Below are 16,844 nucleotides of genomic sequence, written 5' to 3'. Positions count from 1 at the left end.
TAATGTATAGTGCAGGGGTGACTGGGCACGATGTCATCCCTTTTATATCAATTATTTGACGTCGACATTTATTTTTTGCTCTTGAAAAAGTAAAAGTTGTAAAATCAAAAGGAAACGTAAATTTTTTAGAGGATTATAAAAGTGAGAACCAAGAAAAAGTAGTTTTTAACCATCCTCCCCTTTCCAAATGACGCCACTGACTTAGTGACCCACGAACTAGTACTAAAAAAATAAGGAACAAAATTTGACCTACTTCTCAAAAAGGTTCGACGTCAATGATCTGTACAGATCTTTCAATTTTGCGCAATATGCCAGTCAGAGAGGTCTACGTACACTCGCAAAATCTTACAATTGTTTAAAAGATGAAGATTTTAAGACCTTTCAAATTCTTCAGATTCAAGTCCGCAGTATTGAAATAAAATATTCGTTTTGATAAAACGAGCAGAACATAATTTCATTTTTATATTACACCTTTCATTCTTCTAGAGACTCCTAGTTTCTAGCTTTAACAGAAATTCCCATACCTTTAATTCTTCCTAGATGTAGACCGTTCAATTCTGTTTGCGAGAGTAACCACAGGTTATTTCTTGGAACCGGCGAGGAAATAAATATTCGAGTGGAAAGTTCGACGAAAGAGTGGAGCAACGACGAAGATTCTATCGGGCGTTTCTTCGTCCGCGATACGTGGCCTCCTCGGAGCACGTTCGCAGAATGGCGAGACGAGAGGAGAGGCATTATATTCTAGAATCAGAGACTCCGTTTCGGAGTCAATGCACGGTCGCGTGGCACGTGTTCGCGTATAGTATCACGGCGAGTACTTCGACGATCGAAGAGAAGAGAAGAGAAGAAGAGAGGAGCGTTTGTCGAACGTCCGCTACTTCGATAGAAGTGAGTGGGGTGAACAATCTCGCTAATTGTCGGCAGAGGATTTTCAAGTTCGAGCATCGCATCTCATTAGGACCACCAGCCAGGGGACACCGAGTCAATCAATCCGAAGATAGCTGCTCTGCCCTCGTCCGCGTAACAAAGAACCGGATTCGCGCGCGTTCGAGAAAGGGAAGAGTACTCTCTCTTTCTTCTCTTTTTCTGTCTCTTTCTCTCCTCCCCCGCAACCAGCCTCTGCATTTGCATGCGAAAAAGCATCGCTGCGAAGGACTGATTCACTCGTGCTGAGAGAATTCTCGTTATTTCAGTTCAGTGGTTCGGGAGAAACTTTTGTTACTTTTGGCATTTCTTTGGAGAAGGGGCAGAGAAATTTGGCACTCTGACGAATTTGAGAGAACTTGTTACTTGAAATTTGGACGTGTTTGTTATTCTGGTGGACTTCAGAGTAAAGAAGTTTCGAATTGTTCAAATCCTACGATTATTTACAATTATTTGAGAACTTAATATTATTCACACTTATTTCAATTCACTCAAAACATTTAATGTTTCTTAACCATGACAGACAAAAATAATCTAATGAACCGTGCCGACGAGGAAATGCGAAGACAAAGTTAATCTATCTGTTGAAGCCTAATAAATTCGACAAATCCATCGCTACAAGGACCAAGAGCAAAAAATGGGAAAACAGAAAAAGGACAAAGTTCGATGATTATTAAATCAAGCAAGCGAGAGATCCTCGAGGAAGGAGCACACGGGGACGTGTCAATGGACGGGAGGTCGGTGCGTACGTTCAGGCTTTCTCGTCCGAAGAAGAAAGAAAGGAGAAAGAGAGAAAGAGGAAGCGAGTCATGCTCACGTCATCACGAATGCTGCTTTCACGACCCCCGTCACCTCGCCCCTTCGTCTAACCACGACGTTGCCTTCCTCCTTTTCTCTGTCCACCGAACTCCACCACGGATAGTATGTACACGTGCTAAACGCGGACCAACCACGAAGCGGAGAACACAGAACGTTCCCTCGGCTACGTTCAGGTTTCACGGACGATACATACCGAGCAATGTCAGAGGGAACTCGGAAGCATACCGCTGAAAAACCGAGACGCTGCGCCGAGTCACGGATGTCTAACCCTTGTTGTCTTATTCCACTCGAGCCGGAGGACACGCCGCGTGGAAAATCAATTGGTCGTTTGTGATCGGTTACTCGACGGAGGAGGTTATCGCGTCGCGTAAATCAATTAATTTCGTTTATTTTGTTCACGTTTTATCGGCGTAATTCTTCCACACTGTGAATAATTTTGATTTTTATATGACACGATCAACATATGTTGTGATATACTGATTCTTTGTTTTATCTTGGGAAATGGGTAATTATTCCTCAGATGTAACTGCCAACGTAATATTTTACTATAATTATTATTTTGACGACCTTCGCTCAAGGTTTGCGAAGCTTGGTCATTGCTCATTATTAATAATGACGAACGTGGTCTTTCAGTGGTATAAATAGACTTATTACCAATCAATCTCTAAATATCACATCAGACTTATTTACAGCTTTCAATTTCCACGAGTATCAAACCTTGATAACCACAGTCCATCAGTAGAATTTACTATTGTAAAGGGAAGAAATTTCTAAAGTTTTCTCATTATCCTTGAATTCTCCCCCCTTTTAACTCCCACATCTTCAGGTCACATCTAAATTAGTACCAAAAGAATCTTCAACCGAAGACCAAGAAAGTGTTTTATAAATGTGACAATTCGTCACGTTAAAATTCAACGCGGATTCGTTTCCGACATGAACAGGGAGCAGAAGTCAGGGCAATGGTATCGCGTTTCTGAACGCGAACGATGCGAAAGAAGAAGAGAAGGCGCCAGTCAAGATCTGGCAACGACGGTCTGACCATGGGGGCAAGAGCGCGCGATGAAACGAAGCGGATCCCCGCGGATGATTCCTCGTAGGTTCGTTCTCCGAGGCCTTAGCTCCGGTCGATCTCCCTCATTAACATTCGGCTCTTTGTCTCTGTCGTTGTCGCGGTCGTCCTACTCCGTAAGGTCGTCCCGGTCTCGGTACTCAAGATCCTCTCGCGCGAGAGAGAGTTCTTCGTCTGCTCGCAGCCTCTCTGGCCCAGCTCCTTCTTCTTCTTCTTCTTCTTCTTCTTCTTCTTCTTATTTCTCCAACCGGTCGACTTTTAGCAGCCCTCTGCTCCGCCTCTCTTCTCTACAACTCTTTTTCCCCCGTCTTTTCTCCCCGCTCTTCTTCTTCTTCTTTCTCTGCTGCTGCTGCTGCTGCTTCTGCACGCTTCCAGCCGACCTTTTTTCTCCTCGCTGCGAAACTCGGTGGATGGCGCAACACCGAGGCGAACTATCACTGCACGGTATTATTTGTTCGCCTTTGTTTTCTGTACGTTGCCGGGATGACACGTTTGTGGACACGCGCAAGCTGGCGGCGTGCTGCTACCATCTCAATCAATTTTCCTCTACGCTTTAATCCAGTTCGAGCTGACGGACGTTATTCGTGGGATAATCTACGAACGATTTCGCTTAACTGAAATTCGAGAGATGTCATTTACAGATCGTCTAATCCTTGTGTCCAATGTTCCACAAAACGGTGAACTTTCGAAAAAAAAAGATTATGACTGATTTTGGTCATGAATAAAAATTCTTCGACAATTATAATTTCCAAGATCTTATTTTACCCACTATTTGCCATAAAAATATCTATAAAAAATAAATCAGCGCTATAGATTTTATTTATATTTTAAATCAGCTCAGACAGAGCTTCTTTTTTCTACGAAATTATAACAGAATTAACAAAATATCGTTTGTCTAAAAATGTGGCCACTAAATAAGGGAATGGAATATTTTCTTGCAAGTTTGCTGGTTGTCAATTTCTGCGATAGATCGAAAACTGGTCCTGGCCCTCGCGAGACCGAAACGAAACGCGACTATTCTTTTTCTGAACGCAGATCGATAAATCGGTCGCAGTTAATAAGCGACAAAACCGATACGATTTAGAAGCGGCGGCTACCCGGTATCGGCCCGGCCGTTCACTTTAATGCCATCGATTTTCGGGCATTTACAGTTAGTAGGTTTTTTTGGCGGCCGGCTTTCACCTCGGCCTCTTCACCGGAGCAGCCCGGCCGTTTTCTGAATCACTCGCCAAAATTCTTGTCAGACGTTCAATTTACGTTACGAGCTCTTACCGAGAAGTTATCAACATAATCATAAGATAAACGTTGCTCGTAAAATTAAAAAACTCGCACTCCGCGCGCGGCCCGTCGCCGCCACCCCTTCCTCTCTCTCTCTCTCTCTTTCTCTCTTTACACTGCTTCCATGCTACCTTTCAAATCCTCGGGACTCCATCGACTGGATGTGGCTCGCCGTTGAAACCGTGACTATATATATGAAAATCGACCTTATAAAAACAAGATAAAACGACGAGGAAGATAATCGACGTCGTGGATGGAACATTGTGGAACGCCGCGCGATTTACGTCGAACCCATGAAGGGTTCAACGTCGAGCTATTCGTGACGAAGTAAAGAAGTTACTCGCGGCATGCTATATTTAATTTCCTATTTGTTTTGGTCCTAGGCAAGTTCCTGAACCTGACGATGACCTAGCAGTACGATTCGATACTTCAAAATTAGAGATCATTAAACGTATGATAAATGATACGTGTTTGTAATACCTTCAATACTATACACACGTCTTTTTTATGTATTACAATCAAATACATTGTAATACATCTTTTAGTATAGTCTTTGACATAGTTGTTTAGTTCAGGGAATTCCTGAACATGTAGTGCAAATATTACATTTAATTTCCAATTAATAAATTTATAATAATTGATATATACTTGTTCTTTTTATTTCGTTTTCAATTTTTAATTCAAGTAAATTAATTTTAATAAATACTGTAATATTAAATATTAAATATTATAAATTTATAATTTTATAAAATTTATAAAATTTAAATATTACAATTTTTATATTGTAATATTAAATATTCAAATATTTAAATATTATAAATTTAATATTGTAATAACAAATATTATAAATTTATAAAATTTATTAAATATTATTGCAATATTAAATATTAAAATATTAAAATATTATAAATTTAATATTGTAATATCAAATATTAAATATTATAAATTTAATATTGTAATATTAAATATTAAATATTAAATATTACGAATTTATAAAATTTATAAAATTTATTAAATATTATAAATTTAATATTATAATATTACATTTAGAAAAGGAACATTTATACTTTACACATGGTTATTTTTACTGTGACAGAAATTTTATCGCTTGAAAGATTCCTGCTCTACACGATGAATAATATTTCTATATTTTAACCGAGACTTGTACAACAAACGCCTCGATCCAATTACTTTCTTTTTCTGTTTCTTTTGCCTCAAGAGAAGTTCTTGTAAAAGGCCACGGATTTCGCACAATCTCGTCAAGGCCTAGCTCCGATTGTTTCGTCCAACCAATGGTGATTTTCAAAGTTTTCGATTCGAATCTTCAGCGAAAACGGAGAAGATACACACGCGTCATAGAGAATCCGCCTTTCTCTTATCCTACGCCGGTCGTCCGCGAGATTCTTTGGCTCGCCGGCCGCGGTACCGCGTGTATAACTTGATAAACAAGTTTACTTGGAGAAGCCGGTATCGTATATATGTACGCTCGCTTACACTGGGTGTCCAGAGCAGACTGAATGCTAATTGCTGAACCATGCCGTCCGAAATAAAACTGTCCAAACTGTGTTCGATCCGAGACCAGCTGTCGCAGTTCAATATCCTTCAACTTGATATTCCAACATACGTGTCAAAGGAATTTCCGTATACGTGTTACTAGAGCGAACTAGATCTACTCGAAGACTGGTTCGGTTTTCTTATAGCTGAGAGACTATTTATAATACGTGAAATCTATGAGCTGTCGTCGCGATGTTGATATAGAAAATTATGTGTTATTTGATATAGAAAATTAGAACATTGACGTAGGAAATAATATTCAGTTGATTGGAATGCTTTCTTTGATTCAGAGTGATTTTTATAAACAACGAATAATTTAAGCGTATGTTCATTTTAAATGAAGAGACACGGAATATGAGGAGCTGTAACATTATTGGAAAGACTAAATTACTGAAATTATTGAAACTAATTTCGCTTGCGTAGTTTATTTAAATAATAGCTAGTTGAAATGTGCGTATATTTTAATTAACCAAACATAAGATATGCGGTAGTAGTATTATTGAAAAAATTAAACCATGGAGATAATAAATCAATTAATTAATCTATCAAAAAGAAACGAACATTAAAGATAAATAATAACTATTCCATCCTACTCTCAATCTAATCTTCACATATATAAAATCACTACTAAAAGAATCATTCAAATATGATATAGTACAAAATAGCGAGAAAATCATTGAAAACATGGAACTGTTCACTTCCTGACGATTCTGACGATTACAGTCGTTAAAAGTCGCCAAGGCGAACACCCGGTAGATCAGTCGAATCTCGTTGATCCACGTTTATCAACATCCCTCGGGAGATTTAATTTGTCCACGAACATCCCGAATCAACGTCCCATTCCATCCGTAACGTTTTAAAAACCATCCAGACACAGCCTTGACAGTGTGTTTGTTTGCGATGAATTTCCAACTGAAATTCTCTCTTTCTTCTCCATCTCCCTTTCGTTCGGTTCTGCGTTTGGTATTACAGATTCAAAGGCCAGCAGTCGGGCATGATAAGGAGGTGGCGAGACTCGTGCAAAGAAATAACGCACGCCAGTCGCAAGATAGCAAGAGAGGACGTGTGTGGATCTACGGATCATCTGCTCGTTCTACATCGGGGATTAGGCGCGCGAGCCTCGACCGATGATCCCCCTAATATCCCAGTCACGAAACAACTTCGTTCAATTTCTCTGCCTTCTCGAACGAAACCTAAATCTACGTTTCTAACTACTTCACGAGCTAGTCGAACAGTCCTCGTACGTAGTGAAGATCGCAGCGAGCCGTCGTAACTTTCGCGGAATTACCATAATTCCTACCCAACGCGTGGAAAGTCCAACGCAAATTATACCTGGATATACTGGATATTTTGCACTTTCGAGCTTGCCAACCAAAGCTCGAACAGCTTCAGCGTGAAACGTCGTCGGAGTTCACGTGATTTCTATCATCGTTTGGGAAGCAATGAACGAAGTTTAACGCGCATGTTTATCGATCGTACGATTGCAACTCGTAACCTTTATACGTTATCAGATTAGTTTCAACGCGCATGAAACGTCGTTTCGCCGAGATTCGTTACGTATTCGTTGCTAAGAACATTTGCAATAAAACTGTCGAAATGACGAGTCATTATTTCAATCAGTGATTTGTATGAATTTATAAATTTAGAAATTTCCTGGAAAATTTAGCTGGGAAACGTTTAGCATTCTGAGGATCTTGATTTGGTCCTCGATTTACATATTGTAGACTCTTCAAAGTGAATTAACACATGATATACATAATTCTGTCTCCGAAGAATTTCGAAATTTTGAAATTAATAATTAAAAAAATTTTCGAAGAGAAGTAGAAATAATGTACGATCGAACGCGTGATGTTTTTGAAAGAGCTGCGCGCAATATTTGAAAAACGACATTTCGTTTTTCAACAATTAAATACGTCTCGATGCTAACGATTAAATACACACGATGCATCTCACGCATACATAAATGTTCAAATCACTTTCACGAAGTATCATCGTGCATCTATGCTTTATAATAAATTTCAAACGAAAAGAAAAATTACCAAACAGAACTAGAGAATTAGAGAACCGGTTCTCAAAATTAATCAATGTTAAGTAGCTCCTCAGCAACGAAACGTGCGATTCTTTTACGAATCTCTCCCGCGATTGTCCGTTTCCATTCGTCACTTCGCAGGATCGACACGGCCCGGTAAACAGTAAATAACACGTGGCTGGAAATTAAGAGGCGAGATACCCGGTTTCCCTCGGAAACGCTATCTAGATAGCCCGATGGAATCCGAACCCGGGGTAGAAGAGCCCCCGGAGTAATTTTGCTAATGTCCCGGTCACGATTCGACTTCTGAATCCCTCTGGAAACGGGTTTCCAATCTGATCCTCGGATCCTCCTGGCTACGGCTACGTCCCAGATTCGCGTCGCCTAAGCGACGAACGAACGAACGAACGAAACACAGCCGCCTATTACATTAACAACGTCTTACTCGCGCGTCGCGATGAAAAATCAGATAGCACAGATCTCTGAACGCTAGAGACCCGCGTTCGCGGTTAAGGGAATTTCGTTTCGCAAGACAAACAACAAGACAAGAGGTCTCTCCTTTTACAGGGGGATTCGCTGTTCTCTTGCTTGCTCCGCGTCGTCGTATCGTGAACTTTGAACTCGGCTGTCGACCACGCGAGTCCTCTCCTCCCTCTCTCTCTCTCTCGAATCCCGCGCACGCGGTGAAAGTTCGTGGCCGTTTCGTGGTATATCCGTTTCGGATCAGCGAAACACACCGTGGCGATACCTCGCCCGTAAATCCTCGCCGAGCTGATGACTTACTGCTTTTATCTGGCGACCATCCACCCACACTCGGCAGCCGACTTTTAAACAATATCTCACTTCTCCGTGCACCTTGTCCCGCGTAAATGTTCCGCTTGTACGTACACGCACCGCCGGAATTTAGGGGTATGTAAAGCAGGGCCTCCGCTGGCTCCGGCCTCTTAAAAATGTCTTACTCCCTGGTTCCGGTGTGCGAGCAACCCCATGCGATCAATTCCGTCCTACGTCCTCGCTGCAGCGCTGCGAGATTGTAACCGTTCTGTCTCTTCTATATTTCTCTCAGCTCGTTTCTGTTCTTTTCTTTTTTTTTTTTTTTTTTTTAAAGATCTTTCGGTTATTTACTGGATCATTTGGCACTTATCGGAGGTGTAATTTATAATCTTGGGAAAGGAGAAAGGAATTGGCATGTATTTCACGTGTGCGTGTGCGTAGAGGAATTGCATTTTTCTCGCTATTTCTTTCTGATTGCCGAACGAACGATCTGTGGATTTTTATAGAATTTCGTTTGTATTACGTGCATTTTGTACACCTTTAGATTTCCGAAAAACGCATAAAAATGCTCTTCTTGATTTCTTCTTTTACGTATATTTATTGGGAAACAGAATTAGAATTTCGTAATGTTGAATCTTTAGCATAATAACGGTTGTCCTTCTTCTTGTTCTTCATTATTAGATAATTCGATATCGACTCTCTCGATGAGTAACTTGATTGTGTGAAAAAAATGAGTCAGTATCTAAAGTTGTTTCTTTCTTTTTTCTTTCAATCATTGAACGAACAATTCGCATACATGGATCAACTGTCTTTCGTTATGTTTCTTTTTTTCTGCAGTTTTTAATTATTGAATAAATAGTTCACGGTATTCGGTAAATTATATGGAAAAGTTGTTCATTACATTTCTTCTTCATTTTTTCCTCTTTTCTTATCAGATAATTTATCAGATTTCTTATCAAATAATTGGACAAGCAATATTTATCTCTCCTTCTTTTTTAAATGATTAATCGAACGATTTAGTTATACAGAGAAAAGAATTAGAAATTATTTCTCGCAACAATCGCAGAGATAGGCAAGTAACTGTCTTAACCTCGGTACAGCAATTTAAAGTATTTGTACCTTCGGCTAATCTTACGAAGATCTAACGAGAAATCGATGATTGTACTCGTTTGTGGAAAAGGTCAGTTGAAAGTGATCAATGATCCTGCACGTGCATGACTGTGTGCATTTTCTACTCACTACGTCTGTCCAATTTTACCGTCGTTTTCTCTCGTTTCTTTTTCTCTTTTTTTTTTTTTTTTTAATTTCAAACGCAGCTTTTTCTTACGTGCGATTGCCTGAAATGTTGTACAAATGTTCGGCCGACCGCTTAGAAATTGCACGGTTAAACGGCCGGTATAGAGAGATCGAATAAATGGCAAGACCAGCGTGTTCATTTATCTTTAATCGCACGGTTCATCTCGTCCTGACACGACGCGGAGATGTATGCAACGTTATCGCGCGACTCCTTTCTTGCGCTGGCCGACTTCTTGCCTCGACTTAAACCTCTTCGCGCGTTTTCCCGTGTTATTGCTCCCAACGTGCCACCTACGTCGCTTGAACACATCCGAGGGGCCCGTTTCATACGCTCGCAGAAATTAATGCCAACTTCTCTTCAACTCGTGACGCAACTCGTGTTGGAAATCATTGGAAATTGAGAAGGTGTAAAATTTGAGAAAGTTTGAAACTATCTCGAAGCTCGAAATTTTATCACGCGACACGAGGCAATTGTCACTCGAAAGTTACAAAAATAAAGGAACGCTCGATGTTTTGAAGTGAAGAGAGATCCTTCGAACGTTCGAAATTTTCTGAGAATGTCGTATAAAATGTTGGATAGGATTTCAAAAAGGATTTGACAGAATCTTTTTCAAAATTGAAACTTGGCTCCTCAAGAAGAAAAAAAATACTTCACCACCCACCTGCACTCATTGCAATAACCATCCACTAACAATAACCCACATACTGCACGAATGCCACACCACAGAAATCCNAAAAAAAAAAAAAAAAAAAAAAAAAAAAAAAAAAAAAAAAAAAAAAATAGCAAGTACCGACATGAAGAAATTAATGAAAATCTCCACTCTGAAGATAATTGTAAAGTTTCTCCGCTCGATGCGATGAAAAAGTTGATCCTCGTACGCTGATTTTTCCATGTTTAGGACGGACACGTCTGTCGAAGACAATAGGGTAAAAGTTGACGATGGTATCGGGGCCGTTTCGAACGCCCACGGTCTGTCTGTTGGGCGGGTCGTCGATCTGGCACATCTTTAGCACGTAGCGGCGAGAAACGCGGCGTTATCGTCTTATTTATATCGGCGTTGCGGCTTTCACGTAACGCGTGCATCGCTTTCCTTTCTTTTCTTTCCTTTTTCCTCCCCCCCCCCTTCCCCTCCTTCGATTTAATCTCGTCTATTACGGTACACGCTGGATTTAAACAAGTTCCTTTATTACTATCGGCCTTGTTTAACAGACTTCCCCTCAACTTTGCGCTCCGTTGCACGCCCAGATTTCAATATCAACCCGTGTAACTCGGCTTGCCGAGAGAAAAGAGAAAAAAGCACCGCTATCTCGCATTTTCTTGTAGATCTTCGAGTTCGATTGAAAGACTTTATCTAACTCGCGGCAACGTGGCGTTCTTCTCGGTATAAATTCGGTATTTCGTGTAAACTTCACGTGTAATTTTTGCAGTTACGTGTCTAAATGTTGTATTTTCTATGAATTTTTCGTTCGAACAACCTGCCAATTTTATTCTTGATTGTTGCAGACAATGATAACGATGGTGTGAGCTTGACAAAATTCTAAATTGGACAATTTGTACATTTTTAATTATATTGTTGCGGACAAAGTGGTCAAATTTGTAATATTCTTAGGTTCATTTCTATAGAAAATCTACTTCTTTACAATAAAACAATCGTCAAGATCTGTTGTGTTTCATTAACTTCAATACGACATTCGACAAATATTACTTAGTATTTTTGATCATCAAATTCTAAACGATTTCACTCATTTCAATCGTTTCAATCATTTCGTGTAGGACGATCTATCAATTTTAATTTAATATCTCCTCCGGAATAATTCAAAAATTAATACAAAGTCCTCGTCTCAACAAAATCACCCTCGCGCAATTGTTTAGCCTAACGTATCCGATGTATTGTTAACCTAACACACGATACAATGTCCATCATTACTCCCGATAAGATCCACGCTGAAAGATTGAAAGATTTTCAGAAATACTCGCGACAATAATATGGAGTATGGACCCTTTTTCGCGAGGCATCCACCTAATGGATCGAAAGGTATGTATCTATCTCAAGGTGGTGATTTCGACGGCGGTCTACAGTCTGCCGGTAATTTTCCGCGCATTATACCTCTCGTTACACCCACGCGAGCAGATCAACGATTCAGTTCGACGCGTCTTTAGCTCACGACGTGACTGCACATTATCGCTTCTATATTACGTCCTACATTACGTGGGTTCTTCTTCCCTCCGTTCGACTAGCGCCTCTCGTGTTCCATTTTATTCCGTCGACTGGTCCCCTCGTTGCACGTCAAACGATCGGCCGATCTACGATCCAGTCCTCGAGACTTTTGCTCGTTGGTAATGCGAACAATAATCTGTTCAGCTTGGTGGGAATTCAATGAATTTCATAGTTTCTCGCAGCTAGCTTCTCCAATCCAGGCGAAGAAGAAACATTTTTGGGATGCTAATTATTTGACTTCTTCAAGTAGATGTCATCCCTTTCCGTCTAATAACAATCTTATTCATTCGTCGTGGCAGATTTTGAGGAACTGACTAGCAAATATTCTTATAATGACAAAACGTAACGTCATTTTGTGAATTTCCAGAAACCCAAAATTACTCAATTGTTCAACCCTTTTAGAACTAAGTTTCTTTTTAAAGTCTTTTCTCTGTGACTATGTGAGAGTAAAGTAAAGTAGAAGTAAAATTTGTTTGATACTTTTTCGTGGAAAAAGATATAACGTGCTAAAATTGGAAATATAGAATTTAAACATAAGTTTATTGTTCAGTTAATTGATAACTTGCTTCTTTATTACGAATGTAATAATAAGTACTAACACCGCGAATTCATTTTGTTTTCTTCAATTAATAAGCTGTGAATAATTCGACCAGCTTACAAATTGTAAAAATATAGGAGAGCAATTCTTTTCATTGTATAAAATTATTACTAGCAGAACGACTAATTTGTACATTTTCATACAAATTTGATAAATTCACTTTTATTTTACTTCGAATATTTTGATTTATTTTTTTCACTGCTATATGCAAGTTTGCATAAACGCACGCAAAGTTCGCAGTTGTGACAACTGTGATAGACGCAAGATCTGAAGTATCGAATTAATGACAAAGTCGGTATAGCTACAACCGCCAAATACTGATTAATAACTTGCCATACACGTATGTGTGTATATAATACAGCCTATTATTACAGTCTCATAATAATCCCTTATATTTCTCTCGTAATTACCCCAAATGACAAGAACCAATAATTTTCCTTCTGCAACGCGCATGCAGATAATACAGAGGAGGAAGAAAAAGGAAACGAGTGACGCATGGAAAGGGTGGGACGTGGAATTTTTAAATACAATAATCTCGAACGGCGACAAGCAACAGGCAAAGATTTATGCGCGTCCCCTCGCTGATGGAGCAATCATTTATTCTCCTTATTAATTGATTATTCAGTTCCGATCGGGTACAAGAGATGATATACGACTTCGGTACGGTACTCCGTTAAGAACAGAAATCTACTAGTCGCGCGTGCATAAATTACCGACGTTGATAACGAAACCCACGCATTTTCTCGAGATCTTGTTTTTCTTCGACTGTACGGTGTCACGTAGCCGACGCCGATACCTGGAACGGCTAAATAAAGTCGGCAGGAAAGTGTTTCTTCACACTTTCAGTTCGAGCAAAGGAAGAAAAAAAAGAAAGAAAGAAAGAAAGAAAGAAGAGATAAAAGAAAGTGGCCAGACGATAAATCGGATAACGAAATGAATTATATTCATGAATAATTCCGTGGAGTTTCCACTCCATCTCGAGAAGAAGATCGTACATTATACATTATTCGTAGGAACGAGTATCGATACCGAAAGGACATCGCGAGAAATTCTGCTCGCTACCGCCGATTATTTAACTTGATGACTGCTATAAAAGATTTCGAATTTGCAACTCGTTTCTACACCGGCATCTTGTGGCCGTGGAACTGAACGACAGTAAAGAGAAATTGATGTTCTGTCGAACTAATTGGCATTGAAAAAATTTAATTTGTACAAAGACGAAGAGAGGATGCTCACGGTGTGTGAGATTTGGCAATCCCAATAATTAATTATTGGAAAAATTGACAAATTAATTTATTTAGCCCTTCAAGCGAAAGATCATCATTTCTTAGAAGAGGGAACTAAAATATTACCAAATATTAGAAGAAATTTCAACTTTTTCTCTCTCAATATACCAAAAGTTGGAATTCCAAGTTCCTAAACTCCGAAATGGTATTTTACATTGAAGAACAAAACTTTCGCAAAACTTTCGCAAAACTTTCACTTTCCAATCGCACAGATTAACCGTTTCTTTCCAAAAATCTATTTCGAGAACACGTTCCCTATCCACAGGCAGAGACATCCGGCCAAAATGATCAACATGGCGCGACCCAAAGTCTCCAGAACTTTCCCCAGACGGAGATCCCCTCCGCCGCTGAAATTCGTGTCCCGGCAGGGCGGAGAAAGGAAAAAGAGAGATATGCCTGAAAATCCTGGTGGCCAGGTTATCCAGAAACGGCCGGGAAAGAATGCGGCTGCACGGAGGAGGTGCAGGCTACACCGTTGTATCGAGCGGTGAAGAATTAGATGAAGATAGAGGAACGTGATGCATGATCACGATTAGTCCAATAGGCGGGGGCCCATTACAGATAAAGGTTTACGAGGGTAGGTACCGATACGGTATTACGTGCATTACAATCGATTTGTGAGGCCCTGGTCGAGATTGATCCGCGATCGCAATTAGGCGAACGAAAATATTTTATGACGAGGAAATCGTGCCAGATTTTTCGTTTATCGGGATGGTAGGGGTTCGTGAAAATATTTAAACAAAAAATGTAGAAAATGAACAAATATAATATTATAATTGTATGTGATATTTTTACAGCATATATAATAATTGCACGTGACGCAGTAAGTAAAACGATTTTCTTCCTTAGTTCCATGTCATATTCTCAAAAATACGGAGTAAATGTTTCAATTTTTACTTTGATCGAACTTTATTAATGTCACGGATAACAATTGATTATTTAAATACTCCTGGTATTTCTCCAGATTTGTTTCAAAATGTACAAATATAATCATATTATTCCAATTAAATTAGATACTATTCTATAACATTCCTAATGTATTCGTAAGTTTGTTTGAAAACATTATTTGGATTGTACGAACGTGAACGTAGGTGAAATAAATCGTTTCGCGTGTCTAAGTGACAATAAACCCGCTAGCAGTAAAGAAAATTTTTAATTAAGAGCCTCGGATCGAGAAACAATTGACATGCGCGGAAATACAGCGCCATTTTTGAACATCGAGTAGCAGTGACTAACTTTTCCTAAATTGACACTCCATTTTTTACTGGAGATATTTTTACAATTGATAAAAAGAATGACTTGAAAATTTATTCAACTAACTGAAATTGCCTCTAGGTTATTCACTTAATTATCAAAACGACGCGTCAAACGTAAATTACTGTATATGGCTCGTGTCGCGACGAGTTGCGTGTGTCCAGTTACATTAACCCCCCTCCCCCCTCAGTCTAAAATGCTAATGTTTGTTTACATTTTATCCAACATGTCGTTGGAATATGCGAAAAGGCTAAATCGAATGTAACGAACACTCCGCGAGTTCTCGAGAAGCAGTCGCATAATCGATATTTGTACATTGCCTAGTTCAGTGTATCGAACTTCATTCAAAAAGGGCGCTGCTGTTGGTCGAGGAAAAAAATGGCGGGAAGAGGTTATGAGCGTAAGGTAAAAAAAAAATATTTGGACACTTACTTGCGAACCACCCGTTACATCCAGGAACGTTGATGTTCATAGCGTACCGAATGTACGTGAAAACGTGTAATTTTGCGAATACACCGCTTCTTCTCTCAAAGAAACTTCGTCTGTACGCACAGTCTATACGCGTTAACTCAAATCGACACTTCTATCAATTTATCTGGACGCGCGAACTCGACCGTACGAATATTCGAAAGCACGGGTTCACCGTAACGTGTTTTCGATCCTGGTCGACAGTCAGCTGGCGAAACGAAACTGGTGGAATCGGTCAGGGTTCGTCGAGAACAGAGTGGTCACAGTGTAGCTCGTGCCCCGGCAACATCAGCTTCGCCACTATTCCTTGGTTGCACATGTTCCTCGCTATTAAGCAGTCTTCACACTGACCACGTTCCCGTACGTTACCACGTTCACGTCAACATGATCGAAAGTGTAAACGAAATAGCGCACGATTGATTCGACGCGGCGGCCTGTCGCACGTAATTGACGAGTGATCGGATATCGATTAACGACATCGATCGATCTTGATCGATCACCAGTGACATCTAACTCTCCAATTTCCGTGCTACCTGAAGGGTGCGTGCCATCTTTTATTTATTCGACGAGCAAATCGATAGCTATGGAAGAGATCGATATCAGTTCGATAGAACTAATGTAACGGTTCTTTTTCATATGTCGGTTGATCGTACGATATCTCGTGAAATTTTTACAAGCCCTTTTACAAGTTACGAATTAACAGTAATCAATTGGCACATTTTATAAATTATCTAATTATTATTATTTTTATCTCGAAAAATTATAAAACAAAAAATTTATAGGTTACGACTCATTGATTTGTCAGTTACTTTAAATTATATCGATATAATTTATCGATTTGTTAATTACTATTGGTTCAACTGCTGATGGAAGTAAAAAAATCTATATTGTATTTATATCTTACAATTTGCCATTTTTCGTCAATAAAGAGAGAAATCGAGAAAATTTCCTACGTAACATCACGATCTAATTTGGAGGGTGGTCATTAAGCGTGTGTTTGCATGGAGGCTGGAGGTTAACCATTGTTTTTTCGTCAAATTTGTCGCGACCTAATGTTTCCATCTTCCTCGAATGACCGAGCCACCTTTCACGACGTAATACAGTTGATTATCTACGTGGGTTTTGCCAACACAAATACCGGCCGTTTTCAAACGATCAAAATACAAGATGAATTCGTGACACGCGATAATCGTGACAGTTCGGTATGCGCAGATGCGAATTCTTGGCGCGCGACAAACAACGTAATGACCGCCCGATGTTAACGGCGACGTGCTTC

The 16,844-nt window shown here is 39.6% G+C and overlaps 1 protein-coding gene across 3 annotated transcripts in view; it reads right to left on the bottom strand.

Moving 5' to 3' along the window:
- LOC122530882 overlaps positions 1-15,648 on the bottom strand; it is a 100,927-nt gene extending 85,279 nt beyond the window's left edge. The window contains exon 1 of one of the 3 annotated variants that reach the window (XM_043658253.1): positions 15,533-15,648. Coding sequence is in view for 1 of the 3 variants with exons in the window: in XM_043658251.1 (XP_043514186.1) it covers positions 15,533-15,572 (40 nt within the window). In the remaining 2 variants the exon portion in view is untranslated. The remainder of the gene's footprint in view (positions 1-15,532) is intronic. The other 2 variants (XM_043658252.1, XM_043658251.1) reach the window with 2 other exon arrangements.
- Positions 15,649-16,844: the final 1,196 nt, after the last annotated feature.

Source organism: Frieseomelitta varia, unplaced genomic scaffold (assembly GCF_011392965.1).
Source record: "Frieseomelitta varia isolate USP_RPSP 00005682 unplaced genomic scaffold, Fvar_1.2 scaffold_36, whole genome shotgun sequence".
NCBI classification, from domain to species: Eukaryota; Metazoa; Arthropoda; class Insecta; order Hymenoptera; family Apidae; genus Frieseomelitta; species Frieseomelitta varia.
The sequence above is the reverse complement of the archived record's forward strand: the minus strand, read 5'-3'. Positions and strand labels throughout refer to the sequence as shown.